General features: G+C 40.3%; 2 protein-coding genes and 1 long non-coding RNA gene across 4 annotated transcripts; 1 reads left to right on the top strand and 2 right to left on the bottom strand.

The window, feature by feature from the left end:
• Positions 1-57: 57 nt before the first annotated feature.
• Positions 58-1841, bottom strand: LOC146578829 (uncharacterized). Its single transcript, XR_014891578.1, has 3 exons — positions 1730-1841; positions 1273-1356; positions 58-565 (listed from the first exon to the last, which is right to left on the bottom strand). It is a non-coding gene; the product is annotated as an uncharacterized LOC146578829 (long non-coding RNA).
• Positions 1842-7145: 5304 nt separating this feature from the next.
• On the bottom strand, positions 7146-16489 carry LOC146578828 (uncharacterized). The gene is made up of 10 exons (XM_085268882.1): positions 15306-16489; positions 14361-14497; positions 13887-13922; positions 12349-12609; positions 12024-12269; positions 11751-11939; positions 11095-11178; positions 9457-9540; positions 8221-8313; positions 7146-7653 (listed from the first exon to the last, which is right to left on the bottom strand). The coding sequence occupies exons 2-10, from the start codon at positions 14389-14391 to the stop codon at positions 7568-7570; spliced, it is 1110 nt and encodes a 369-aa protein (XP_085125008.1). The 5' UTR covers positions 14392-14497; positions 15306-16489; the 3' UTR covers positions 7146-7567.
• On the top strand, positions 16366-26178 carry LOC146578827 (V-set and immunoglobulin domain-containing protein 1-like). 2 transcript variants are annotated; one of them, XM_085269031.1, is made up of 4 exons: positions 16366-16541; positions 22500-22847; positions 24147-24191; positions 25601-26178. In XM_085269031.1, the coding sequence occupies exons 1-4, from the start codon at positions 16424-16426 to the stop codon at positions 25618-25620; spliced, it is 531 nt and encodes a 176-aa protein (XP_085125157.1). In that variant the 5' UTR covers positions 16366-16423; the 3' UTR covers positions 25621-26178. The 2 variants fall into 2 exon arrangements, with proteins under 2 accessions (XP_085125157.1, XP_085125156.1); XM_085269030.1 differs by having other exon boundaries at positions 16384-16541; positions 24147-26178.
• Positions 26179-27073: the final 895 nt, after the last annotated feature.

Raw genomic sequence — 27073 nt, 5'->3', positions numbered from 1 at the left:
TTTATAATGTGTCTCTCATGCATGTGACAGAGCTGCAGGCATCAGAATGAATGACAAACACTTTAACATTGTTTATTCAATTATATGTCACATTTAACATTACAAAAAAGAACTTTCACTTAACTGTAACAGCCATTCTGTGTCTGTATCAGGGAAACATTAAATTCAGTGGTGGTTCCCTTCAAGGTGTGTATGTTTTTTTATTTATCACAAAATTTTACACCAAATTTACATCAAACCTTCAGCTTCCACCATTTAACCCTTGCCTTTGCTCTCACTCACTTCCTCCAATTGTTGCCTAGCTACTTCCCCCTGACACCACCTTGCAATCTCTTTCAGATTATACCCTCAGCATAAAATATTAAAATATAAAATAAAATGCAGCCATTGCCATTTCTCTATTAATATGTGTAAGACTGCGACTGCAGCTGGTTTCAAAGACGTCTTCTTCTTCTTTGTCTTCTTCAAGTGAGGAAACAATCTTACTTTCTGAATCTGAGCTGTGGTGAAGGTGTGTGGGTCAGCTTCAGTGAGGAGTAGATGACTGTTGTCTCTAATGAAACATCTGAAACAAACACAGAATAAAGAAGTTTAGCTGTCAGGATGTAAACATGAGAAAAGAACTGCAAGCATTCAAACATGAGGCCACAGCACATTAACTTAGAGCGACTTTTACACCTCTGCTGAGTTTAGTTCTCAAAACAGGAAACGTAGTGACCACAGAGCTGCTCATGTTACCGTTTACCAAAGGTTAATTGTTGTCTTCGTGCGGTACACAGAAAACATGAACGTTTCGGCTCACTAACAGCCAAACTTCAGGAGTTTGCAGTTAAAATGATCAGAGTGCTGTTAACACTCTCTTCACCCTGTTCCCTACTCTCACTACAGATCACCATGTCATCTGCAACATTATAATCCACAGAGACTGCTGCCTGAGCTCATTTGTCAACCTGTCCATCACCACTGCACTGCACCACAGTTCCTCTCTCAGGACTATCATCTGTTTTCTCCAGATACACAAAGACACAGTGAAGCTGCTGCTGAAGTTCTCTGCACTTGGTTGCACTTCTCCATCAACACTCTTAAAGAAAACATCACATCTGAAGAGCTCTTTCTCTGCAAGAAGCCACACTGCTGCTCACTGATCGTCACTTCTCTTTGTAACCTTGCTTCAGTGACTCTTTGCCTTAGCTTCATGGTAAAACTTATCAGTGGAAACAGCAGAGGAGCTTTAAGAAATGTAGAGACTTTCTAACAGGAAACTTGTCGTACCTCTTCTCCTGATTGATCCGTCTCGGCCGTCTGCTGATGTTCTTCTCACTGATGAGGAGGTGGCAGCTGCTGCAGGATCTCTGTCTGCAAAATCAAATGTAAATGTTTCCTAAATATAACAGAACTGTTGCTGTTTCATGATTTGTGTTATTAATCTAAGAATATCCATGTATGATTTTCTATCAACATAAATGAAATAAAGATTGTGAGTCATAAAACAGAAAGCTTCTGTTCACATCAACATTATTTGACCACAAAGTCGTGTGTGTCATGTGACTGTTTTTAAAGGACCAGTTTAATAATCACACCTACATGTGTTTGGTCTGTAGTGCTGTTTGTCCGCTTAGATTAATGTGAACTGGTCACAGTTGAAGATATCTGATTCATTTTTCAGGTGAACTGTCCCTTTAAGTCTTCAATATGTTCACATTAAGTTTGAGCAGAATGTGTGTCTCACCTTCAGGTTTCCTTTGGACACGTCTTTTCACCAGTACAACCAGTACAAGCAGCAGCAGCCCAAATATGAAGGGAACAGAAATCAGCACAGAGAGAGGAGAAGAGGACTGGTGAGGAGGAGGAGGAGGAAAGGAAAATGACAGGGAGAGGGAGGCAGTGGAAGCTGATGGAGGAGGAGAGGTAGAAGAACCTGAAACTAAAGAGAAACACAAGTCGATGTCGTCAGTTTGAGTCTCTTTGGGTCTGAAATCTGCAAAAGAAACAGAAGCCTCACCTGTGACAGTGATCCAGCTGGATGGAGACTCTCCATGACCGCTGATGTCACACTTGTAGAGGCCTTCATCAGACCTGGAAACATGCTGGATGGTCATGTGACCTGTAGGCTGCTTCCTGATGAGGGAGCCATCTTTATAGAAAGCAGCTGGGAGGTTGGAGGGAGTGGTCTTTGTTTCACAGAGCAGAGTGACGTCATCTCCCTCCATCACAGGGAGGACAGGACTCTGCAGGATCACTGATCCACCTCAACACAGAGACAAACTACAGCATTTCATCCATTTACACACAGCTTCATCAACACTAACTCCACACACTCAGCTTACCAGTGACTGTCAGGTTAACCATGTTACTGATGCGACCCTCTCTGGACTCACACCAGTAAACTCCACTGTGTGATTTGTGGAAGCCAGTGATGTCACAGGAAGAACCAGCTGATTGTCCCCACTCCTCACACTCAGCTCTGGTGTCTTTGCTCGTGTTTCTCCTCAGAGTCCATCCAGCAGAGCTGTCGTCCTCCTCACAGCTCAGAGACACAAAGTCATATTCAAAGAACTGAGAGCTGCTGGGACTCACAGTCAGACGAGCTGTGAGAGAATTTATATTTTTGAGCAAAAACATTAAACCCTTTCATGCATGATTTCTGACAACCTCAATCGGGATTTTTTTCTTAAGTATTTTTATTCATCTTTAGGCATGAAAAAAAGATTTCTCAACTTAATTTGTTAAACATGTACTTTCCAAAGAGTTTTTTTTTTTTTTACATGTGGTGGACAACATACATTTTGACTCATGAATTTAAAGACAAATAAATATTATATACAGTGTAAAAACTATAAAATATCAAAAATATTTTTCAACTTTTGTTGTTTTTAAACTTATGTGGTAACACTGCTTCTGTTGCTGTCCAGTGCAATGCAAAAAGTTGAAACTTACTCATGACTCCACAGCCTCCCTCCTCTCTATGCATCAGTAGTGGTTTATGTGCAAGTTTACCATCAACACTGACACACATACAAGAAAACAGCCTTTGAATAGCTGTCCACTGTAGTGACCACTATGCATGAACGGGTTAAATAAAATACGTCTCAACAAAGTAAGTATGTTACAAAGATCTTTCTTGGTGTGTGTAGCGACTTCCACAGTCTCTAGAGGTCAGAGATGAAGCCTGCCTCTTTGACTGACGCACTGTCAACTTTACGCTATAATGCGAGAGGTGGAATTGTTTGCTTGTTTATTAAAGTGCTTTGAGAGTTTACAGAGTAATGTGATCGGCTCGCGATTCAGACTCTTAACATCACAGGCTCTAATGCAACAAAGGGAAACTCGTTGTGCAGCGGTCAACAAAAACTACGGCTACCCAGCCCTCTCAGTCAAAATCAAACCAGTGAATGACAGACGCCCTCTTAATGTCACCACTAGCACCCACGTGACTCCCGTTACACATCACCATAGCAACCAAACAAATGAAAACCCATTGATCATCAAAAATTCAATACATTTAGTTATGGCTGCTACAGTGTGTTTGGGCTGCAGAATGAAGGTGAAGAGCAGAGCAGCTTGTTCAGTAGATGTTTAAACAGCAGACATAACATAAAATAAAGAAAATCTTTAGATTTAGCTGTCTTGATGTTTCTCTTCAGTCCATCAGCTCATGCAACAGCTCATTGTTCTGACCTCCATCAAATATGCTAAATTTTCTCCTCCTCCTTTGCTCCGCCTTTCTTCTGATTGGCTGCCCCTCAGAAGCAGAAGGTGTGAAAAGCCTGGAGCTGTCAGGTTGAAGCTGTCGGTTCTCTGTATGCACACTCTTACTATAAAGTAAGGAAGTGCTTCAGCTGAGGTGTCATCTTTAACTGCTTTAAACCATTAATGTTGTTAATACATTTTTATACAAATATTGAACTGACCCACGCATTTCTTTTGTTCTGTTTTACTGCATTTACTTTTATTTCTTTAAGGAATTGATCAAATTGGCTCAAATTACCATACCACAGGATCTGGTTCTAACCTGTCTCTATTCCGGCTCCATTTTTGCTCCTTGTGGCTCTGTTCTGTGCTGGGAAAGGCCTGTTTTATGGTCTTGTCACAGGACAGGATCACTTACCTTGATTTGTTGTGCAGCAGAGGAGAAACATTAGAACTGAAAAGAAAAGAAAAGATCATAAAAATTCAGTGTTAATAACAAATATAAGCTCACAGGAACAGTGACCACGAACTGAGCCTCAGACTGATAAACTCAAAATGTTTTCTTTGAACAGGATGTGTCCTGTTAGCAAAGGTGACGATGCAGTTTAACACTGTGGTGGTTTATCTGCAGCATCGACCACACACTCTGAATTTTTAATGAAGTGAAACTTTGAGCTGAATTAAAGCACCTCAGATAGTCAGGAATACTTATTATTTCCTGTTTTAGTGAGAAGCCACAAGTCTTCCTCTTTACATTTTTATCTCCTCGACATTTTTTCTTTGGACATTTCTTTCTACATGGTCATTAACAGTAATTGATTCAAATAAAATATATCTTGCTTTATCTCATCTTATCTTCAATAAACATAAAAACATAAAATTTTAAGAAAGTATCTGGTACTTACAGAGCAGCCACAGAAGACGTGTTTGTCCCATCGTGGCACACAGAGGTGTGAAATCTTTTCGTTCAATGCAACAGTTAAACCCTCCTCCTTCCTCTAGCTCAGTGAGGGTCTGTGGTTTCTCTGCAGCAGTTCTGGAGAAAAATCTTTTTTTTTTTAAATATATCTCCTCTTGATTGAGCCTTTGTTTAGGGTCAGGTCATCTGTTGTCCTTTGTTCCACGTTTCCATGTTTCAGTCTGCCTCCGCCAGACTGTGACAGAACGACCCTGTTGAACCAAGCAGACATTTATTTCAGTGACTTTTTTAAATTTAAGATTCTTGTTACGTAACTTTGCAGACGTTCGATTATTTCCTGTGTAGGAAATCAGGAGGAGGAGACGGAGGCTTTTTGGGCTCTAGTGATGGGATTTCCGGCTCTTTTTAGAGAACCGGCTCTTTCGGCTCCAAACCGGCTCTTCAGGTTGTTTTGTTGCTTTAATAAACAATAATATAAAATTATGCACAAAAGGAATTACTAATGTAAAAAAGAGTGGTTTTATTTATATATTTTTATATTTAAATATATACGGTGGCCCCTACAGACAACGTACGTACAAACTCCAAAAAGCACATTTCTAGTGTTAACTGAACTTCCAAAGCAGAGCTACTAGATCACTTAAATTACACAATTGAAAGCATATGTGTATTGTTTGTGTATTTATACACAAGCACTCATATATATTCAAATAATTAAATAAAATTAATTTACCTGTTACTACACCAAATCCGGTCGTTGGTACTTCTGGCTTGTGTAGCCACTAGGTAACAAAAGCTCAACACTGCCCCTAGCATCCTGGAGAACTTCTGTTGTGTTTTGTACGTGCTTCAGAGTTCGTACATGATTTGAAGTTTGTACGTGCTTTGTCTCTAGGGACCACCGTAAATATACTTTTACAAAAACCAACTAGTCACAATTCAACTTTTAACCATTTAAATTTTCAGCTTTTTCCTTTTAAACAAATTTAAAGTGAAACAACACAAAACACTGCAAACCACAACACAATTAAATATAAATTAAAATATGAAAACAAAAAGAAGATGCATATTCTCTGTCATATGGACCTGCATGAATAAACTTTCTGAATCCTTTATCACCTGCAACTGAAAATAGTTGTGGATGATTACTACCTTTCTAATGTGATGTTGTTGTCCCTGGCTCTCTCTGTCTCTCCCTCCTGCTCTGTTCCTGTGCTACATGCGGAGTGAAGCGGGAAAAAAAGTGCGAGAGAGAGAAAGAAAGAAAAACCTTACAGCTCGCGATAAGGAGCCGGCTCGCGTCATTCACTTCAAAGACCCGGCTCTAAGAGCCGTTTCGTTCGCGACCGACACATCTCTAGTTCTTACTACTTCCTTTGTATTTTGAAGGTTACTTTCCTTATGGATCTTCTACATCATGCTTTGATGTTTTGCCCCTCCTTGTCTCCTTCATCCTTCTCCATGTGAACCAGAAATCAGTCTCAGTTCTTCAGTTTCCTTTTCTTATTCTTCGTCATTTTCTGTTTTGCCATATGTGTCTGAGAGTAATGAATGAACGAACAACAGTTTAACTGTGTGTCATTTTGCAAAATTTTATGTGAAGGCTGTAAACATGTAACTTTCATGAACACTGTTAGACCTGACATGATTAAATACAGCAGACAGATGTTGCAGCTGTGCGAACATCACATTTAAATCACTTTGAAATGAGGCTCTGAGGTGAGGATGGGTCCTTCGGTTAAAACACCTGCTGCCTTACTCCTCTCTCTTCAGGTCTCCTCTTCACCTTGAGATGTGCAAGTGTGAGTCAAACTTTAGCATCAGAGTGTGGTATAAATATAGCCACTAGGTGGCAGCACAGGGGCTTCAGTTTGGCTCACAGTGGCTTCCACTCTGAGCTTTAATGGCACAAAACTGTAAATACAGAGTCTGAAAGAAAAAGCTACATCATCAGAAAAGAGATCACACAGGAACGGAGAGTCAGTGTTCTGCAGGCTGCACACATTTTGACACTTATCCTGCAGTCATAGAAGGAGAGGTGGGGCACAGAGGTGGACAGATTACCTGCATTTTAGCCCCGTCTGTCACAGGACTAACACAAAAAGACAACCTTTCACACTCACATTCTTATGGGCAATTTAGAACCACCAGTTAATCTAACCCTACTAACTGTTTGTCATTGGACTTTTGGAAGAAGCTCCGGCTTCCTCCAAAAGTCCAGCTACCAGCTAGTTTGAGGCATGAAAATGCAACTCCACACAGAAAGACTGGATTCAAACCTTCTTCCTGTGAGGTGATGGTGGTGACTACCACACTATTTTTCCTCCCTTAGTTGACTAATCAAACATAAATTCATATATGAATGCAAATACTCTTCAAATTACGATGGAAAATATAATAGTTATATAACAGTAACAGTTTATAAATGCTGCATGTTTGATGCTTTTTCAGTTTTTATGTTCCAAAAGATTATAAAAAGTTAATACTGACTTCTGTTGCAGACTGCAGTGTGACAAGCAATCTTTATCTGCTCAGTAGCTATTTTTCATAAATCTATGCTAAGTTATTAATATTTTAGAAACAATCTTCCTTCTTCAACTTCGACCATGTGATCCTTGCCTCTGCCTTCACTCACTTCTTCTTCTTGATGTCTGAAGTCATCCTATAAACTACATGTGACGGTGCCTAGCTACATTCTCCTCTGACACCACCTGCTTCAGGGCAGAAATCAGTCTCCTCTTTAAATCTCTGGTGTTGCACAGGTGTGTTCAGTGACCGAAAGACTGCTTTGTATTTAAAATCTTTTATTAAAGACAAACATAAACTTTCCACTTCATCCTGAGCTCTACATTCAAACTGGTCCAGTGCAGCTGTACGACTGTAAACACACAGAGGATTAAATAAATAATAAATAATATAGAGAGGAGTGCAGGGATGTGTTTGGCAGCGAGCTGGACGTCACTGGTCAGACTGGTTAAACTGTGGTGAAGGTGTGTGGGTCTGCTTCAGTGAGGAGTAGATGACAGCTGAGTCTTTTGGAAAGTCTGAACACAAACACACAGATTACAGAAGGTTCAGTCCTGAACTGGCTCAGTTTATCACAGAGGAGCTGATGTGAGCAGGAGGAGTTTAACACTGCAGGTGAAAGAATAAAACTAAATCTGTCTTATACACTGTATGAACACCTGAATCTCACGAATATAATGACCAATATTTAAATGTACAAACATGCATTTGTAGTTGTATTCAGGCCTTGTGTGTATGAATGACAGAGCTGTGATGTGATAACTTACAAAGGCACCTTTTATTTCCTCGTCTCCTGACATCTCAGAGTTATTTACACCACCTTCACATTTATACAACATGTTTTCTTACTATAGTTACAGAATGTACTGTCTTCATCACACAAACTAGGGTTTGTCTGCCACAGCTGTGTGTATCATGTGTTTAACCTCTTCATATGTTTCTAATATTATAGTTAATCCTCCTCCCAGAGCTAATAACCACATTCATGTGACCACAGTGATTTTCACAGTGTGTGCTGCTACTCTTTTGCTAAACTTTCCTGCAGAGGAGTTCGTGCAGCGAGCATGAAAGAGGAGCAGCTGTACCTCTGTGACTGCTGTTTGTCCTGATGGCGATCTGTGCATAGCTGACATCAGCTGTTCCATACAGTAAAGAATAAACTGCAGCAGGATCGCTCTCTGCAAGACAAGAAAAAGTCACGTGACTGATACAGAACTGTTGTTTGAGGGTGAGAAAAATTTGGACTTTTCATAAATTAGACCTGCAAGCAGGAGGATGCAGCGTGTCTGGTGTTTCACCGAAAGCTGCTTTTACACCTCAGCTAAGGTTCCCACATGTTTACAGACTGTGTTAGTTAATAAAACAGGAAGCTCAATGGCCACAAAGCTCCCCAACTCTCTCAGAAACATGTTTCACTTTTACATGATGCATTAAAATATTTTGCAAAACCAATTTCAAAGAAAAATACTAAACATTTTTGTTTTGTTTTGTTTTGTTCTGTTTTTTTTACGTTGATCTGACCGGGTTTACCATTTAGCAACGCATCATTATAACGTTTAACTTGGTTTGTCGATACATCACAAACAAAATGGGTTTGGCTCTCTGTGAAAGTCCAATGGACAAACTTTGGCTGTGTTTAATAAAAAGGATGGTGACATGATGAGCTTAGTGTGTTAATGTGGTTTATTAACATCATTACAGGGAACCAGCTTTAGTTCCCAACAAAGGATTCAGCTGTGGATGCTGGACGGCTTGAACTTCACTGTGTTCTGTTTAATGAGGTTTTTTAATTTTTAGTGAGAGACACACAGCTACTTCCTCCAGCAGCACTTTCTGCCTTATTAAAGGAGGACTGAGAAATAAAAGCTTGTTATTACAATGTATAATGTTATTATTACTATTATTATTTTAGCAGCAGGTTATTTAACCGAGGAAAGCATCGGAGGAGCTTCTCATTTCTTAAACATGTCAGAGGATATGATGTTGCTGTGTTTCAGACGGGTCAAATTATTGGCCTGTGTCAAGCAAAGAAGCAGCTTAGGAAAAGCTCAACTACTAAAACCTGGCTACGAATGACCCCACGCGTTATTAAAACCTGGGGAAAAAACTAAAGAGTGCAAATAAATCACTTAAACATTTGATGACAGCACATCACAAAGAGAGAGCATTTCAACATTTCTGCAGTGCACGATCTTTAATGAATCACTGCTGTCTGAAGTCGATTTCATCACAGTGCATCCAGCACACGTTTAAACATCCTGAGGAAATGTCAGAGGATCATCGACGAGTTTAGAGACTGTGTAACAGGAAACGTTTCATACCTCTGGTCATATTTGACTCATACTGGCTGTTTGCTGTTGTTCTTTCCACTAAGGAGTAGGTGGCATCTGGTGCAGGATCTTGCTCTGTAAAACAAAGTCAGACTTTCCATAAACAACAGGACTGGTACTGCTGCTGCTGCTGCTTCAGCATTTGGAATATTAATACAGCTGAAATCCAGAAACATGTTGACACTGTGTGAAATCTCTTAACCACTTATTTTATTCACAATGAAGCACAGAAAACATTTGAAATGTCGAAAAAGACTCATTTTAATGTTTTATGAAAAGGTTGGGACGGGTCAACAAAAGGCTGGGAAAGTAAAAAAGAAACAGCTGGAGAACGATGCTGCATCTAATCAGGTTAACTGGCAGGAGGTCAGGAACATGACTGGGTATAAAAAGAGCTTCTCAGAAATGAAGACCACTGATCTGCAACAAACTGCGGCTACAAATTGTCAAGCAATTTCTCAACATGACAAGTTTCTCCACATAAAATTACCAAAACCTTTGGACATCTCATCATCTACAGTGCAGAATATCACCAACAAATTCAGAGAATCTGAAGGAATCTCTGTGCGCAGGGCCCTCAGTGCTACTTGAGATCCCTGTTTTGAGCATTCAGACAGCACAAACTCGACTCTTTCATGGAAATCACTGCACGGGCTCAGGAGCACTGCAAAAATGTACTGTCTGTGAAGAAGGAGAGGGAGCACTGGGCTTCATATCAGACCTCTGCTGGAAAGTCTGTCTCTCTGATCGTGTGGGGATGTTTGTATGTAATCGGCAGCTTGCACATGTGGAACGGCAAAAGTCAGTGTTGAAAAATGTATGCAGATGTATTTTTCAGGAAAGGCTCAGCATATTTCAGCAAGACGATGCCAAACTGCATACTGCATCTATTACGACAGTGTGAATTTGTAGTAGAAGAGTCCAAGTGGTGAATTGTCCTTCTTGCAGGACTTTGAGCAGCTGGAATCCTCTATGGGACAAGAATGAGACCACATTGCTCTCCTAAAAGTCCAGCAGCACCAGTTCCCACGTGTTTACAGACTGTTGTTGTTGTGTGACATGACCCTGGCCAACTTTATTCAAATGTAAAAAGACTTTTGTTTTCTTTAAAAAGTACATATTTTCAGTTTACACATTGTTTTCTTTGTTCTGTTGTGAACGGAACATTTTATTATTTTATTAGGGATTAATGAAGTATTCTGATTGTGAGAAATATAAAGTTATGAGATCTGAAAATCACTGCAACCGTTTGGTGGATGGTGTGTAAAATATAGAAAAGAGCTAATGATGAGAACATGAGCAGTAAAACCGAAATAAAAAAATCGAGGTGTTTCTTTCTCTCAGTCCAGGGGTGAGAAACTGAAACTGGACAGCAGCAGAGCTTCTCCTTCTTCTTCTTCTTCTTCTTCTTCAGCATGCTGATGTGCAGTTCAAACACACGGGTATTTGGTCGTAAAGTGAAGCTTTGAAAGTACTGACAGTATTAACATGCTACCTAATCAAACATGGGTGTTTGGGCCAACACACATGTTGTAAAAACCCCAAGCACGAGCTGGGCAGACCCTGTTGTGGAACCATCAGAGGAACATCAAAGACTTCTGAGATTATATAACAGGAAACTTTGCGTACCTCGTTTGCTGTTTGATTCCTTTCGGTGGTTTGCTGCTGTTCTTTTCACTGATGAGTAGGAGGCAGCAGCTGCAGGATCTCTCTCTGCAAATACCAAAGATTTCCCTCTGATAATACAACCGTTACTGCTGCTTCGGCATGTTAATATGTATAAAGCATTGTGTTTTTAATGAAGCTGAAATAAAACAGTAACTCTTTCAAAAATCTTTCTGAACGCTGAAAAAAATGTCTCTTTTTTTACAGTCAGATAGCTGGATGGCAGCAAAGCTTCTGCTCTCATCGAGTCTCTTTGACCACAAAGTCTGAAAACACAAACTAATCATAAATATTAAAATATAAGGATATATTTCAAATATGATGATTATCATCAATTATAGTAGCTTAAAATGGACTTTTAGAATTTACTTAAAAATGTGAAGGTCTATGGCTCAACAACTCACAAATATAATAATGTGAAATTAACACATCCTGTGCACCATGTGACCATTTTTAAAGGAACAGTTCACCTCATAATCACACCTACATGTGTTTGGTCTCCAGTGCTGCTTATCCACTCAGATTAGTGACTGGCCAAACTTAGAGATATTTGATTACAGTTTTTTCCTTTAAACTATTTAACATGTTCACATTAAGTGTGAGCAGAATGTGTGTCTCACCTTCAGGTTTCCTCTGGACACATCGCCTAACCAGTACAACCAGTACAACCAGCATTAGCAGCCCAAATATGAAGGGAACAGAAACCAGCACAGAGAGAGGAGGAGAGGAGCGCTGAGAAGGAGGAGTAGAGGAAAACGAGGAGGAGAAAGAGGCAGTGGAAGCTGATGGAGGAGGAGAGGTGGAAGACCCTGGAATTAAAGAGAAAAAGGGATCTTTGTGGTCACTTTGAGTTGCTTTTGGTCTAAAATCTGTAAAATAAAAAGAAGCCTCACCTGTGACAGTGATCCAGCTGGATGGAGACTCTCCATGACCGCTGATGTCACACTTGTAGAGGCCTTCATCAGACCTGGAAACATGCTGGATGGTCATGTGACCTGTAGGCTGCTTCCTGATGAGGGAGCCATCTTTATAGAAAGCAGCTGGGAGGTTGGAGGGAGTGGTCTTTGTTTTACAGAGCAGAGTGACGTCATCTCCCTCCATCACAGGGAGGACAGGACTCTGCAGGATCACTGATCCACCTCAACACAGAGACAAACTACAGCATTTCATCCATTTACACACAGCTTCATCAACACTAACTCCACACACTCAGCTTACCAGTGACTGTCAGGTTAACCATGTTACTGATGGGACCCTCTCTGGACTCACACCAGTAAACTCCACTGTCCAAGGTGGCAATGGCATTGAAGATACAGGAAGAACCAGCTGGTTTTCCCCACTTGTCACACTCAGTTCTGATGTCTCTGCTTGTGTTTCTCCTCAGAGTCCATCCAGCAGAGCTGTCGTCCTCCTCACAGCTCAGAGTCACAGAGTCATATTCAAAGAACTGAGAGCTGCTGGAACTCACACTTAAATGAACTGAGAGAAAAACATAAACAATTATTTATATATTTTCTCACATAGAGAGCATAAAAGAGGATCCACAAGTACAGCTTCTGAAACAGCTTGTTGATCAGATGCCAAAAGCCCTCCCTTTCAATCTTGCTGCTATCCTTCTGTCACAAATCACCCTGATGAATCTCATCTCCATCCTGATACACTAGTAGATGTTAAAAGTCACTGGCAGGTAGATCTCGTTAAACAAAATATAACGTAACAGTTTATTAAATTCCAAATCCTAAATCTGGTGCAATGCAGTAATACAACAATAAACAGAACAGCTCTACTCAGTAAACGTTTTTCTGTGAGTGCTGCTGTTCGGTTTACTTAGACAGAATCCTGATGGCTGACAGGTTGAACTAACCAGCTGTGCAGATGTTCATGTAGTGATCAAACACTGTGGGTTACATAAGTGTCATATGTGCCTCTTAGTTCATCGTCTCTCTGAAGCAAAATGTTTTAGCTCCTCTCACTCAACACCAACCTTCTTCCCCCTCAAATAGGTGTGAGCAGCACTGTGGGGCTTTTTTGCTCACACATTTAAATATAAGGGATAAACCTCATCATACACAACCAACAGCAGAAAAAAGACTCAATTCAATTTGAAATTTTGAGCATGTTTGATGGGAAAAAAGATACCGAACTGCAAAAACGGATTTTTAATATTTTTAGGTAGACAGTCTGGTGAGAGCTGAACATGTATGTGACTGGATTTTCTCTCAGTCTATGTTAAAAGCACATCCGATCACTTTAACTAAGATTTACAGGTCACTCTGAAGACAACATGAAGATACTAACCTTTTTACATTCACCCTCTTTTTCTTTTTTTACTAATAAGGCCTCAAAAGTGCATGAGCTTGTTCACTGGACTCTTATAGTAATATCGTTGACAAGAAATGCATCGACTTCCGTGTCAGGAGCTGCTTCTGCTCACGTCTTGGTATCTAGCTGACACTATTTGAAACCAGAAGGCTGAGCTTTTATAATATCATTAAAAATACAATCAGCAGGATTTTTATTCAAATATTAAACTGAATCAAGACATTTTATTAAATGTTTGACTGAATTTTACCACACAGAGTTTCACTTCACCAACCGTGCATTAAAGCTGCTCTGACTCAGCTGGTCCATCTGAGCCTAACCAGTTTCTATTCTGTCTCTACTTTTGTCACATTCAGCACAGTTCCAAGTTGTTTTTACACTCTTTTATTTTTTATAAAAAGTGTTAGTTGGTAATAAAGCAGGTTGTCCCTCACCTTGGTTAGTTGTGCAGCAGAGCAGCGACATCAGGCCTGAAAACGAAGCACAACAGATACCAACATCTGTTTATAGGAGCAGCAGAACGGTGACCACAAATTAATTTCCAAGCGATGAACTCAAAACGACTTCTTTAAACAGGACGTGCCGTGTAGGAGGAGGTGAGGATACAGTTTCAAACTGCAGTGGTTTATGTGCAAAATCACATTTTTAATGACGTTTAAAAAGTAAAATGTTATAACCTCCTGTTACAGATGTAAAGCAGCTGGATAGAAAGAGCTGATGTGCACACTTCTACTTAAACCTTCTTAGACAATCCTAAAAGTTGCATCTTCCTCTTTGTAGTCTCGTCTCTTGTCCATTTATCTCGAGGTCATTATCACAGTTATTGAGTATTAAGTGTCTCGCTGCCACTCTCAGCAGAACAGCTTCAAGTCACGCAATAAGATTTACAGGCAGCATGTGGTACTTACAGAGCGGCCACAGAAGACGTGTTTGTCCCATCGTGCCACACAGATCTGAGATCTTCTTGTTCCACAGAAGCACTTGAACCCTCCTCCTTCCTCTCGGCAGCGCAGTTTAGAGGCCCTGTGGTTTCTCTGAAGCAGTTCTACGAAAAAAAAAGACAGAAAGAAAAAAGGAAAGTCCTGTAAGTTTCAGGTTTGAAGCTGAAATATGAATCACAGAGTTTATTAAAGCGATGAACGGGAAAGAATGAAACATGTCAAAGCTGTGGGCACCTGAATATTATTAGTTTTAAACCTTCATAAAATTTGTTTTAGTGTTTGTCGCTTAGTCTTTGAGGAAATTATCATGACCTGAATGAACCAACCTCAACATGTAAAATGTAGGACATTTATGTAAGCTGTTATTCTGGCCTGTATATGATTTGCACCATATAACAAAATTTAAACTTTCAGGTATTTGATTAACTTCTCATGCACAGAAATGCAGCTTTGCTACACAAACAACACAGAAATGACAGCTGTGAGAGTAGACTTTATATATCTTTATATCTTTCTTGTGTAAATGGAAATTTGTCTGTGTTGTTGAGCAAATTCTTAACGCTAGTGTGTATTTCACGCACATGGAGAGATTTTTTTTTTACTCGCTGGTGCACTTACACGCAAACTACAAGATGCCCTTTTGGGATTTAACTTGTTGAACATGTCAGTGTGTTAATAAAGTTAACTTGAAAAAAAAAGCGATGCGGAAGAAAAGTGACGGACATGCGCTGCTGTGCTGCAGCCATGCTTCATTCAAAGTGCCACCTGATCGAAACCCCTGCTGTCACTCAGCGAGAATTGGGAGACTGGGAGGATTTAAACGCAGTGTTTTGCTTTTCATTCCTTTTCTCCCTCATGGACGTCCGTGTGACGGTCGTCCGCACACATGAATGCAAAGGGGGGCAGTTTTACCTCAGGAAGCCAAAGACGGTGATCAGGTGAGTTCGTGTCATTCTTCGAGTCGACAACTTTTCAGTCCCTTTTCTTTCTCTACCCGCACACATGTGGAACAGCTTGTTGTTAAATGAAGCCTTTTAAACGTGAGCACTTAGAAAGCAAGCGTCCTCTGACGTCTTCGTGTATCCTGGGTTAGAATAAGCGCTTTTCCCTTGATGTCCCTGAATGCATCAACGTGCATTCTCAGAGGCATTTCGACAGCTTTTGAGTTTCCTGGTTGTAAAACTGCTGCTGAAGACAGTTTATTACAGGTTAGTTCATCTTGCGCAGTGTTGGTTAAACATTTCGATCATTATGAGTAAGAATTAAACCTGCAGTGCCCGCTGACGGACACTAGAGGGCAGTCAGTCATTTCACATTTACAGAAATGCACAGGTTGAAACCAAATATCATTTCTCCAGCATCTATAGTAGAATAATAGAAACAAAAAACAAAACAAAAGCAAAATTAATATATAATAAACAATATAAACACTTCATGGATGATCTCACTTCCTCTAGGCTACTCAAACAGGGGAGAGAGATCAGGGCAGTGCTGCGGTGTGTAGGAGGATATGCCGGGGTAGTGACGATGAGCAGGCGAGCAGAGATGGTTGAGGTTAACAGCATAGACTGCAATATGTTTTTGTGGTTGGAATCCTCAGTAAACAAACAGCTCCACGCCCTGCCACTAGCGTGTGATCTAAGGCGAGATAAACAGTGTGTGCAGCTTCAGAGCTAAACCCCGCTGAGACAGCTGATGCAGCTTTCCAGCCCACGTCTCCGTGAACCTTACAGTGTGTGCGCGCTGCGAGTTCGACCAAATGATGAATAACACTGCAGTCCGCTACAGTGAGACGTTAGACATACAATAGATCAGCACAGGTTTTATAGTTAGATGTAACTGATGTATGGAGTGATTTTAAATTCCCACTGTACAAAAACGGCAACAAACAAACACACAAATAAAAAAAAACAGACAAAAAAAAAACAGTGATCACCGTCGCACAGAGATATTGTAAAGACTGTGTAAAACGTAAGACTGGGGGCGTGTCCTAAACGCAGCAGACCGCCCTTGACTCCTTGGCAAAACAAATGTACACACATCCAGTTTCCAGCAACTTCAGGGTGGTCGGTGTGAGTTGTTCTGCAGAAATGTCTCACATTCTTCTTCTTCTTCTTCTTCTGACTTTCGAGACAGCGGCATCACAAGGTGAGTGCCAAACAAGCAGAGGAGTTGGCAGTCTGCCAAACGCTGTGACTCACGATTTTTAGGGAAATTTTTTTTTTTTTAACAGCTGTTCAAATGTAATTATTAATAGCAGCGTGTTTGCAGCGAGCAGCCACCTGAAAATCGTAACTGTGGCCCGGCTGATGGTAAATAAAATCAAATGCGAGCGAGATGATAAACATATCTTTGAGATTCACTGCTGCTCTTTAAATCTGCAGATTTGCAGTGAAACAAAAGCGAAACTGCGTTTTCTTTACTTGATATAGGCAGAATGTTGCATCAAAGAAAAGAGTTTGAAGTGATGGGCGAGTGAGATTGAATTCATTGCCTGCAGGCATGAATATTGTTAAGTAAATGAAAGGCGTTTCCAGTCCATTTGTTATAATCAGAGCCGGTGTTCCAGCTTAACTGGTTTTTTTCCACTTTGAGAGGATGATGTTTTTTGCATTTAAACAAATGGTGGCAAAACTATATAGTTTATATATATAATAATAATATATACTGAGGTACCAATCGGATAGATGCGTGCCAGGAAATCTGTTTATTTCAAAAGCGAACAGCCCAGATTCTCATTAAAGCAACAGATTTGCTTATAAAGTGCTCTGTAGTCATCTCGGTGTACATCGCTCCTCTTTTACACCCTGCTGGTTTGCTTATCTTGTGCAGAATATTACGATGACATCATGTTATATCGAGCAGCAGCTGATTACATTAAACTTTGACTGTTATCACTGGTTAACTTGGGCGTGTTTCCTAAATCAGCAGATGTTAAACAGCTGACAGGTCAACAGGATATATGCAGGTAAACTTAAAGGTCTATTGACCTGATCTATGGTGTCGTGAGAAAACACTGGCTCGTCTAAAGTTTATTATTATTTTTTAATTAAAATAATTTCATTGTTGTCGGGAGATAATATTGATGCTAATTTCTAGGAGCTGGAGATTGTTTTTGTTTTTTTTGCAGAGGTCTTTAATCTTGTCAAACCACATAAGCCACTGACAGACAGATGAACACTCAGTGAAAATGATAAATCTGCGGATCCAACATCTGGAACACCGAGAGTCGAATAAGTAAACAAATCTAACCAGTTAACATAAGAACCAGTTTACCTGGAACACCAGCACGAGGTGTTGAGTGGCTCTAAGCAGAGATTAATTTGGACTGCATGCTTCCATCGCCTACCACCCACCTCAGCACCACCAATACTTATATATTGTCCATATTTGATCTTTTGCACATCTAAAACATCGGTTATTGATGTCTTACTGCAGCGGTGGGGAACTCCAAGCCTTAAGGGCCGGTGTCCTGCAGGTTTTAGATCTCACCCTGGGTCAATACACCTGAATCAAATGATTAGTTCATTACCAGGCCTCTGGAGAACTTCAAGACATGTTGAGGAGGTAATTCAGTCATTTAAATTAGCTGTGCTGGATCAAGGACACATCTAAAACCTCAAGGCCACCTTTGAGGCCTGGAGTTCCCCCGCCTCTATCTAACTGGAACTGAAAGGGAAGAAAAAGACAGGAAACAGTAAACATTGCATTTACAAAGCAAATAAATAACACGCCCTAACCCAGAGCAGCAGAGTTAAGTATCTGGTTTACACCCATTCAAAAACTTGCCAAATCTTCTCTCGCAGCGCCAAACAGACTATTCTTCTTTTGAATCTAGTTTTAAGATTCTGGTACTCCATGTGCTGACAATCGGGTGTCTGATTGGCTCCTTATCAGCAGCACCTGGGAGCATGGACCCTCTTGCAGCGCACAGTTAGCGTCTGCTCCTAGCGGGGGTGACAAGAGGAAGACAGTTCATATATAGCTAATGTATCTGTGAATAATAAGGAGATCTCACAGCTTTTTCCATAATGGTCTGGAAATGACTCCGTAACTGGAATACAGCTAAAATGATAATGTGCAGTTGCACTTTTAAGAAAGCTCATTTTGAAATGTATTGCTAGACACACACAAATGGATAGGATTCAGCCTGACACAAGGATAGGCCGAGGATCAAAGGATCTGCTGTTAATGACTACCATAGCTAGGGATGGGTATCGAAAACCGGTTCTTGTTGAGAACCGGTTCCCACTGTTTCAATTCCTTGGAATCGTTTGCCATTTTTGCAAACGATTCCCTTATCGATTCCAGTCGCCCCGAATGACGTCACCACGTTGCGGCGCGTCATTTACCTGGCAGGAAACACGGCGCCTAAGCGGCTCAAACGCTCAAAAGTTTGATTATACTTTATGAGAACCGATGACAACAGGGCAACTTGCAAAGTAGATATTTCATTTAAGGGAGGAAACACTACGAATATGCAAAAGCATTTGCTCACAAAACACGCGATGACACGCGTTTTTAATTCCGCTCCGGACTCGTGACTCTCAACCCAGCAGCAGCGGTAACGTTTGCACGTCCTCTCCCGTTAATGCGGCGGGTAAATAATCAACTAACAGTGCAAATTATGTTAGCGCAATCTGCCTTATTACAAGACCTGCCATTACTGTACATGTACATGTACTCTGTCTGTCTCTCTCATCATGGTCACCTATAGGTGACCATGATGAGAGAGACAGACAGAGTCTGGCTCAGATGCTGGCAGTTCTCGCTGCAGTCTACCCGTAGCGTCTCCTTTCAGGCCAGGATAGACGAATGTCACCGAGCAGTGTCTAAGTTTGTGGTCAAAGGCTTGAACCCATTTGCCACAGCAGATGCCCCCGATTTTTGGTAAGTGAATGTGTTTAATTGTAGGCAGGGACATTACTGGATATTCTTGTGTAATTGCCACAGAACAATTTATGTTATACTTTGTTATTGCTACAGAAGAATATTTATTTTATTATTTTACATTTACAATTTTTTTTCCTGGGGACCCTGTGACACCCCATTGAAGAGCCATAGGCTGTGGATCTCTTAAGATGTCATTGTTGGGTTTGTAAGGCCATGTTACTCCTAAATTTCTATCTTGTTCAAAGAGAAGATATAAAACAAAGTTCTAAGCTAATCGACCTTAGTGTTCTCCTTTTTTTAAAAAAAAAAAAAGAATCGATAAGAGAATCGATAAAGAATCGAATCGTTAAAATCTTATCAATACCCATCCCTAACCATAGCCCATTACCTCAGAAAACTGGAGTTACGTTTGTCATAGAAAACATTGCCCAAGGTGTCTTTACAGCACGGTTTACTACAACAATACAATAATACCATAGTTTTACAATAATATCTAAGATGGTCGAGGTCATCGTGGAATGCGATTCAAATATAAAGCCCTAAACTCACAGCACACCTTTAAAGGCTGGTTTCATTTTTCATTTTAACTAGCGTGACTGTAGCTAGATTATGATAAGATACTGTAATCAGTCAGTCACATCTTGCTGCTTTTGTTCTGGTTTTTTAGTTTTTGTTTTTTTTTCTCCCTCTGATGGATAAATCCTTTTGATGCATTGTTAGAGTGAATTGTTAAATGTTGTCATTTCTATGCTTGCCAACTCTGATGAAAGAAATTCCACTGTCCTTCCCCCCAGATTCTCCAGGTTCTAGGTGGGGGGCTGTAATGTTTTATTGCAGATACAAACTATCTGGAAGATCTGCTTCTTTTCATGTAAGCTTCCTGCGTTTACGACCCTTTGGTCAGCAGGAGGTCTCACACACACACACACACACACACACACAGTCTTACAGAAGTTCACACATATACATACAATGCCTTGCCTTAGAACCATGTGGGCGTGGCTTTGTTCTGATGTTTTGTCTCTCAATAAAAAGGCAGCAAGGGAGGTCATCGCCGAGGTCATTTTCGTGGTGGACACAGGCCTCCCTTGCGCAAGTGATCGATCGATCGACTGTCTTGTTTTCTTCATGATGAATACGTCTCTAGAATTAGCGAGGCTTGTGGAAACACAGACCCAACATTCATATTTGTTGCAAGTAGAACAACACAGAAATCTTTATACCAGTAGTTTTAAGTTGTCATATTGTTAGCATATTTATCTTTCTGCATGAAACCAGAAAATGACCTAATGTGTTACAAAACAATCGCATGTTATTGTATTTAGCAATGTAGCTTCCAGACATATAGGTTTATAGATGTTGTTCATATCAGTGCAATTTGATGTTGCCTTTGAAATTTCCAAAAGTTGATTCTGTTCATGTGGACGTAGCGTTTTGTGGGAGAAACGTTTCGTCACTCATCCAAGTGACTTCTTCAGTCTCAGCTGAAGGTTTCCCCGATCTTAGGAAGAGTACATTTGCATAATGACTGAAACCATGAAGGAACAATGGGCTGGGAGGTCAGTTCCTTAATATTAATTATGCAAATTCACATGACCATTGATCAATGGCCTTGAGTACCATTCACATAGAGTTGTGGAATGGCTTCAATCACAGCATTGTAAGATGGCCAGGACTCTGCAGTCTATTTACACTTACAGGCCAGTGGACACGCTTTCAATGATGAGGATGTACACATCCTGGACAGGAAGGAACGCTGATTTGAGCGCAGAGTCAAGGAGGCCATTTATGTGAAAAGGGAAAGACCATCTCTGAATGGAGGAGGGAGCCTAAGGGGACATCTGTCACCATCATACTATTCTGTGATTGCAGCCATTCCTCAACTCTGTGTGAATTGTACTGATTGCCATTGATCATCACGTAGCGTGCCACACGAAACACAAGACACTTTGCAAACTGCTCTTTAATCCCTTTAATCCCCGCTTTTTCTCCTGCTTTGTACACATTAATCATGTTTGTTCCTGCTCTCTTACTTTTTAGAGTTGATACTTGCCCAGTTTGTGTGGCACACCCACAATTTCATTGTACATGTACAATGACAGGAGAGGGCTTTTCTATTCTATTCTATTTGGTTTTTATTTACAAATCTTTAAGGTTATACAAATGGTACAATGGGAATTTCGGGGAAAACATTTCCTGAGAATTCAAGGGCATCGCAGCTGTGTCATTGTGGGTTCTTTGTAACAGTCAACATATTGATAGGGATTCTTGGGAACGGCGCTGGGAAGAAAATGTGCAAATTCTAAAAAAGAGAGCCACAAAGTCTGACCAGTACTTTGTACCATATGATTTGAGTCTGGTGTTCTTCGAGAAGAGCTTGTTACTCAAGGTGTTTCTGTTCAGCAGGGAATTTCACGAAACCTGTTAATCCCTTGAGGTGATTTTAAGTAATCGAGCCAGACACAAACAATGAATGTTGTAACCTGAGTCAGGTGTTTGTGTGCACAGAGTAGGTTATAATCACAGAGGTGGATGAGGTCACTTTGAGCTTGATTTTTTTTTTTTTTTTTTATTCTCCTTTGTTGTGGATCTCCTGGAATAAAAAGTTATTCACACAAGCAGGTGACACATTCACATTTATGGAGGACCCTTTTTCCAACAAACAACACAAAACTAGGCTCATTACAGACTTGAATAGGAGCTTGTATTCTGACTCTCCTAACATCTGTATGTGATTTGTCTCAGCAGTGCATTTTTGTTCTTTGTTTCTTGTAAATAAAGCATAAACCGAGACAGAAAAGCTACCAATCCCCACAAATCCTGCATGAAATCCTGAATGCAAGCAGAAGACTCTAACCTACACCTATCAAGGACATTTGTGACTTTTCATGTCACTTTAAAATACAGCAGAGATGGTGGTGAAAGTGCATCTTCAAGAGATGCACATCTTCTCTAAGGTCCTTGGGCTTGTTTTGGATGCATGTCGAGCTGCAGGAATCCATTACTTGAGTCCGCTGATGTTTTTTTTTTAGATGTCTTCAGTGCTTCCTGTCCTGTTCCTGTCAGAAGTCTCTGAATATGCTCATGTACTGGAAAGAAAACAACTTTACTTTAGAGGGACTCACATGAGTTCTTCTACACAATATATCTTAAAGAGATGCAGTATGACACGTTATCAATGTTTGCTTTTTTCTTTTGTCTTTGGTCACACAGATATAACAGTGAGGTGTGGACAAGATGTCACTCTTCACTGTCAGGATCCCAGGGGTGTAAATATCACCCTGTTAGAGTGGAGCATACCTGAGATTAAGTCAGACGGATACGTCTTCTTCTACCGAAACCGGCGCTCATATGAAAGCTACCAACACGAGCGTTTTAAAGGCCGAGTGGAGCTGGCAGACCCGTCTATGAAAAACGGAAACGTTTCTGTGATTCTGAAGAACGTCAACGTCAACGATACAGGAACATATGAGTGTCGGATTATAACCAGTGATCTCAGCAGCGGTCAGAGAGTCCAAAATGAGTCCAGGCAGTCCATCGACCTCACAGTCATAGACTCTGGTGAGTTGAGAGGTTCACTTTACTACTTATTCTTCTTCTGACTTGTAGGGACATGCAGAGCCAAATTGCAGCCCTCACTGCACGGCTAAGCACAAAAGAGCTTTTTGTGTCTGTGAACTGTGATGCTGGCTTTTCGGAAGGAAGCATTATCTGTTCATTCATGGTAAAAACAGAAGACCCTGCATGTTATTTTCCACCATCTGATAAAAGAAAGAGGAGAAAAATCCCCAACCTACGTCACTGGAAAGGATTTAAAAAATATCGTCCTTGGATGGGCTCTGAATTTAGCGCAGACTTTGATGTTTATGAAATCTTCACTGCAAACTGCAGTGATCTTATTTTTCTGTTTCTACTGTGGTCTGAGATATAATGATGCATCCTGCAGTGACAGGTGGTGACATATCTGATCTGACACAGTTGTTTATTGGCTGTTTTATTTTTATTCAGACATCTGCTATTGCTCTTTTTTTCCATGCTCTGTGTGACATTATTATACCACCTGAGTGTGTTGTACATGTTTGAAGTCCACGGACTAACCTGCACTGTCTCATAGTTCAGAGTTTTGAATGTGGTGGTTCAGTGAAGCAAGAAACAAAGATGGTGCAGGCAGCTGGTTGAAAAGACTCCGATTTTGAGGCTGGTGTGCAGCCGAGACACAGATGACATGAAAAGAGTCTGTGTGAGTTTAAACTGAGTGTAGTGTTGAATAACTGATTTACAAAGTTGTGTACTCACTCTAGTACTTTAGCTTTCGAGTACCTATAGCAGAATCTTTTATTATGCAGAAAAATGTCCGTGATATGATTGGATCATAGTTGTTGCAGCATTAAAATGTGCTTCCTTTTAATGTATAAGATGGATATTTTATTGGGTTATACTTCTGGGTGGTTTTATCTATATTAATCGAGCAATATATCAGTATCAGTACAATTATAACTAACAAGGTACCGTAAAATAATGAACTGAAGTTTCATATTTCTGGGGGTCTAGCGTCACCCTGCACTCTCATCTTTGGGTGCACCCCTGCTTTTCTTCTTTCCATGGGGAAAATGTATTTTGAATTGTATATTTAAGTTTATATTTAGTTCTGTTTCTTGTTTTTATGCTTTTATTTGATTGGTGCTTTACTTGGTATACATGCAGCAGCTTTAGAGAGAGAAAATAAAAGTGTCAGTCTCTGAAACACGACGCAGTGATGCTGCTCAGCGTTTATTACTGTTTGCAGGATTTCAAAGTATAAAAGCAGAAATACTGTCAGCATACCTGAGTCCTCACACCTGTTTTGTTTTTTCTCTGCAGGAAGCGAGGATGAACAGGACAAGAAGACATTTCTTTTAGCTATAGGTATTGTTGCTGTTGTTTTAAGTCTTTTTGTTATTCTTAGTGCTGCTGTATGTATCCACAGAAAAAAGAAATCATCAACACACAGGGAACATGAACATTATAAACATCCACCTGAAAAAGAGCTGATCTGAAATGTATCAGGCGATGTGTAAAATATTATTTTCTGACCCTGTTATCAAGCAGACAGCACAAACAAGGGTCCCCTCACAGCAACATGCTTCGATGCACCGCTCCTCTGATCTCAAGTCATGTTCTCCCATCAATCATTAAAAGTAACATTAGGTCAATGCTGTGGCTGCAACAAGCTTCATGACTGTTTCTATTTCTTTTCCCTTTTTTTCTTTTAAGCTCTAACTTTATTCTGTGCGGTTTTCTGCAGAGCTTGATCTTACTGTGAGAACAGGCGGCAGGTAGAGAACAGCAGGCGAGCGTAGTGGAGCTTTTAGCAGGTAGAGAGGTGGAGGAGACAGACGTAGAGTAAATCAGTTCAGACAGTGCATTAAAACGGGGCCACAGTAGCACGGTTCGCAGGTTCTCACAGCTAATTAAGCACTTTATTAAGTTCTTTAAGCTTTTATTTTGCACCTTTAAACACTTTATTATACTTGCTGCTATTTGTGGCAACTGCAGCCAATCAGCGACTTCCTTCTTTCTGGCCATTGCCTCCATTAGATCAAAATAATTCGCCAAACACAAGTCAGGTAATGTAATATGTGATTATAGTATAACCATAATATTTATTTAAAAAACATACAAACCATTATCACAATGGTTTTATTGTGTTATTATATGAGTTGTGGAAAGTTCTGAGTTGGATCTGTAAATATCAGAAACCTTATTTAAACTCAGCTGATCTCACGTTCAGATCGGGCGTCGCTGTTTTTAGACTTCCCGTCATGTCCACTTAAATTTGTTCCTCTGCACAAGTTGCAAGGTTGATGTTTCCATTGACTTTCATTTTCAGGAGTTCACTCGAACATTAATCTGGTGAATAGGAAGGATTTTAATTCTGAAGACGTTTTAACACAATCTGAGTCAGTTGGTGCTTTCAGCCCCTGACAGTTCGGCTCGTTTCCTGTCCTGATGCCTCAGGATCTCACCCTTTCTCCTGATCGGCGCCCTCGCCTGTTGTGCTGCCTTCAGGCATTGAAACTCATCAGAAAACTGCTCAGTCATGAAGTTCAGGTTAGTTTTAAATACAATTTGTTTGTCGTTTGAGGTCTGTGGTGAGGCTGCAGAGGTCAGAGAGGGACTTCCTCTGAGATCTAAAAGCAGCAGCGGCTCTGAAAACAGTCCAGAGGTTTCTGGTTTTTATCGATCTCTTCTCAGAACTTTTCAGAATTTAAGTCTTTATTTATCTGATGTACTCAGTGTGTTAATATTTCACTCTTTGTTTTCTGTTTTGTTAGTCCCCACTGATCTTCTTTAGTTTGTCAGTTCAAATGTTGTGGATTCTTACTGATATCCAGTCTGACTCTGACAGAGTGATAAGCAAAGTTCATTGGAAATATCCACTGTCAAAAAAAAGAATAAATCGATATTTGAAGCTCAAAAGGGACAGTGCAATGTGTAAAAGGAAGGTGGAAGAAGATGGACGGGCGTTCAAAATTAAAACCGAGCAGGATGAGCGGTCATATCAGGAGTCGGCAGGAGGAACGAGGTATGAAACCCATGGAGAGAAATGTGGCTTCCCTCCATGTTTAGCTGTTGTTTGTATATTTTGTGTCCAAGCCAAGTGGATCTGTTGGCTCAAATTAGTAAATAATACATAGAAAATACGTGTTCATATGTATGATGGAAAACATGTTCATTTCTCAGTACCATTTTTACATTGGAACTTTGTTTTTTGTGACATATTTGTATTATATTCCTGCTCTTTTGTCTTCTGTTCATTTAAATTAACTGTAAGTGTTGTGCAGTTGGCTGGACTGTTGATCTGAACTCATCATAGAAATAAAGTGAGAGCCTCATATCACAACTAACACAATGACGGGTTTGTTTGATGTTTTTTCCCTCTAGGGGCTTTTTCTCTGATTAAAGCAAAAATAGGGGAACTATGTCATTAACTTCAGCCTGTTTACACTTGTGCACTTCCTTCTTCTAAACTCTAGTAATTATAATTATGGGTGTTTTTTCGTAAATGCTTCTCTGTAGAAATGAACTTTCTTAGTTGAGTCCAGCATTGAAAGACATTTTAGATCTTTATATGCCAAACAAATAAAAAGTTAAATCGGCACAGTCAAGAGGCGGGAAACAGAAAATGTTTGAAGTGTCCTTTAACTGTGACTAAAATGTTCCTAAATTCCCCCTGGTACTGTTGTTGGTATGTAGCAGGAATGGCTGCAGCTCATTTCAGATGCACTCGGGTTATTTCCACTCCTGCTCTGAAGTACACTGTGCTCACAAACACGACACAGTATATCGCTCCAGCTGCAAGCTATCAACCTTTACTGACTCGACTGTTTGGTCACATGTCTGGTTAGCTGACATTGACCTTAAAGACAGTTTAACTTCCAGGGCACACAAAGCTATTTAAAACCTTATTTTGGGCAAAGTCAGCAGGTTTAAAAAAAAACTTGAGATCAGATTTGACTGCTGAGTCTGTACATGTACTTTTTATGTCTTGGGAACACTTCAAAAATAACTACCAAAACAGGACCCAGTAGGTCTGTTTTAATGTTTTCTTTTTAACAGGAGCTGCTTTTCTTTCTCTCTCATCATAAAATCAGACTGGGATTAGGGAATCTGCAGAATCTGTTACTCATGAGTGCACTTTGCTTCCAAAATAAAAAAACAGCTGACCGTCAGTCACTTTGGTTTAATCAGTCAGAAGCCACGAGTACAGCTCACGAAGACTTTATCACGAATGCCAATAAAGATAA

This window comes from Mchenga conophoros, linkage group LG3 (assembly GCF_057382185.1).
Source record: "Mchenga conophoros isolate Kocher_MC1m ecotype Shallow Benthic linkage group LG3, M_conophoros_male_GT1.1, whole genome shotgun sequence".
NCBI lineage: Eukaryota > Metazoa > Chordata > Actinopteri > Cichliformes > Cichlidae > Mchenga > Mchenga conophoros.
Note: the sequence above shows the minus strand (reverse complement) of the source record. Positions and strands in the feature narration are given on the sequence as shown.

What these genes read in the sequence shown, in the direction of transcription:
- LOC146578827 (XM_085269030.1), top strand. Translation starts at nt 16,424, where the DNA reads ATGTACACACATCCAGTTTCCAGCAACTTCAGGGTGGTCGGTGTGAGT. An exon ending in CGAGACAGCGGCATCACAAG is followed by an intron (nt 16,542 to 22,499) that starts GTGAGTGCCAAA and finishes TTGGTCACACAG; the next exon opens with ATATAACAGTGAGGTGTGGA. An exon ending in CCTCACAGTCATAGACTCTG is followed by an intron (nt 22,848 to 24,146) that starts GTGAGTTGAGAG and finishes TTTTCTCTGCAG; the next exon opens with GAAGCGAGGATGAACAGGAC.
- LOC146578828 (XM_085268882.1), bottom strand. Translation starts at nt 14,391, where the DNA reads ATGGGACAAACACGTCTTCTGTGGCCGCTCT. An exon ending in CAGCTGGATCACTGTCACAG is followed by an intron (nt 11,940 to 12,023) that starts GTGAGGCTTCTT and finishes CTTTAATTCCAG; the next exon opens with GGTCTTCCACCTCTCCTCCT. An exon ending in GGAATCAAACAGCAAACGAG is followed by an intron (nt 9,541 to 11,094) that starts GTACGCAAAGTT and finishes TTTGTTTTACAG; the next exon opens with AGCAAGATCCTGCACCAGAT.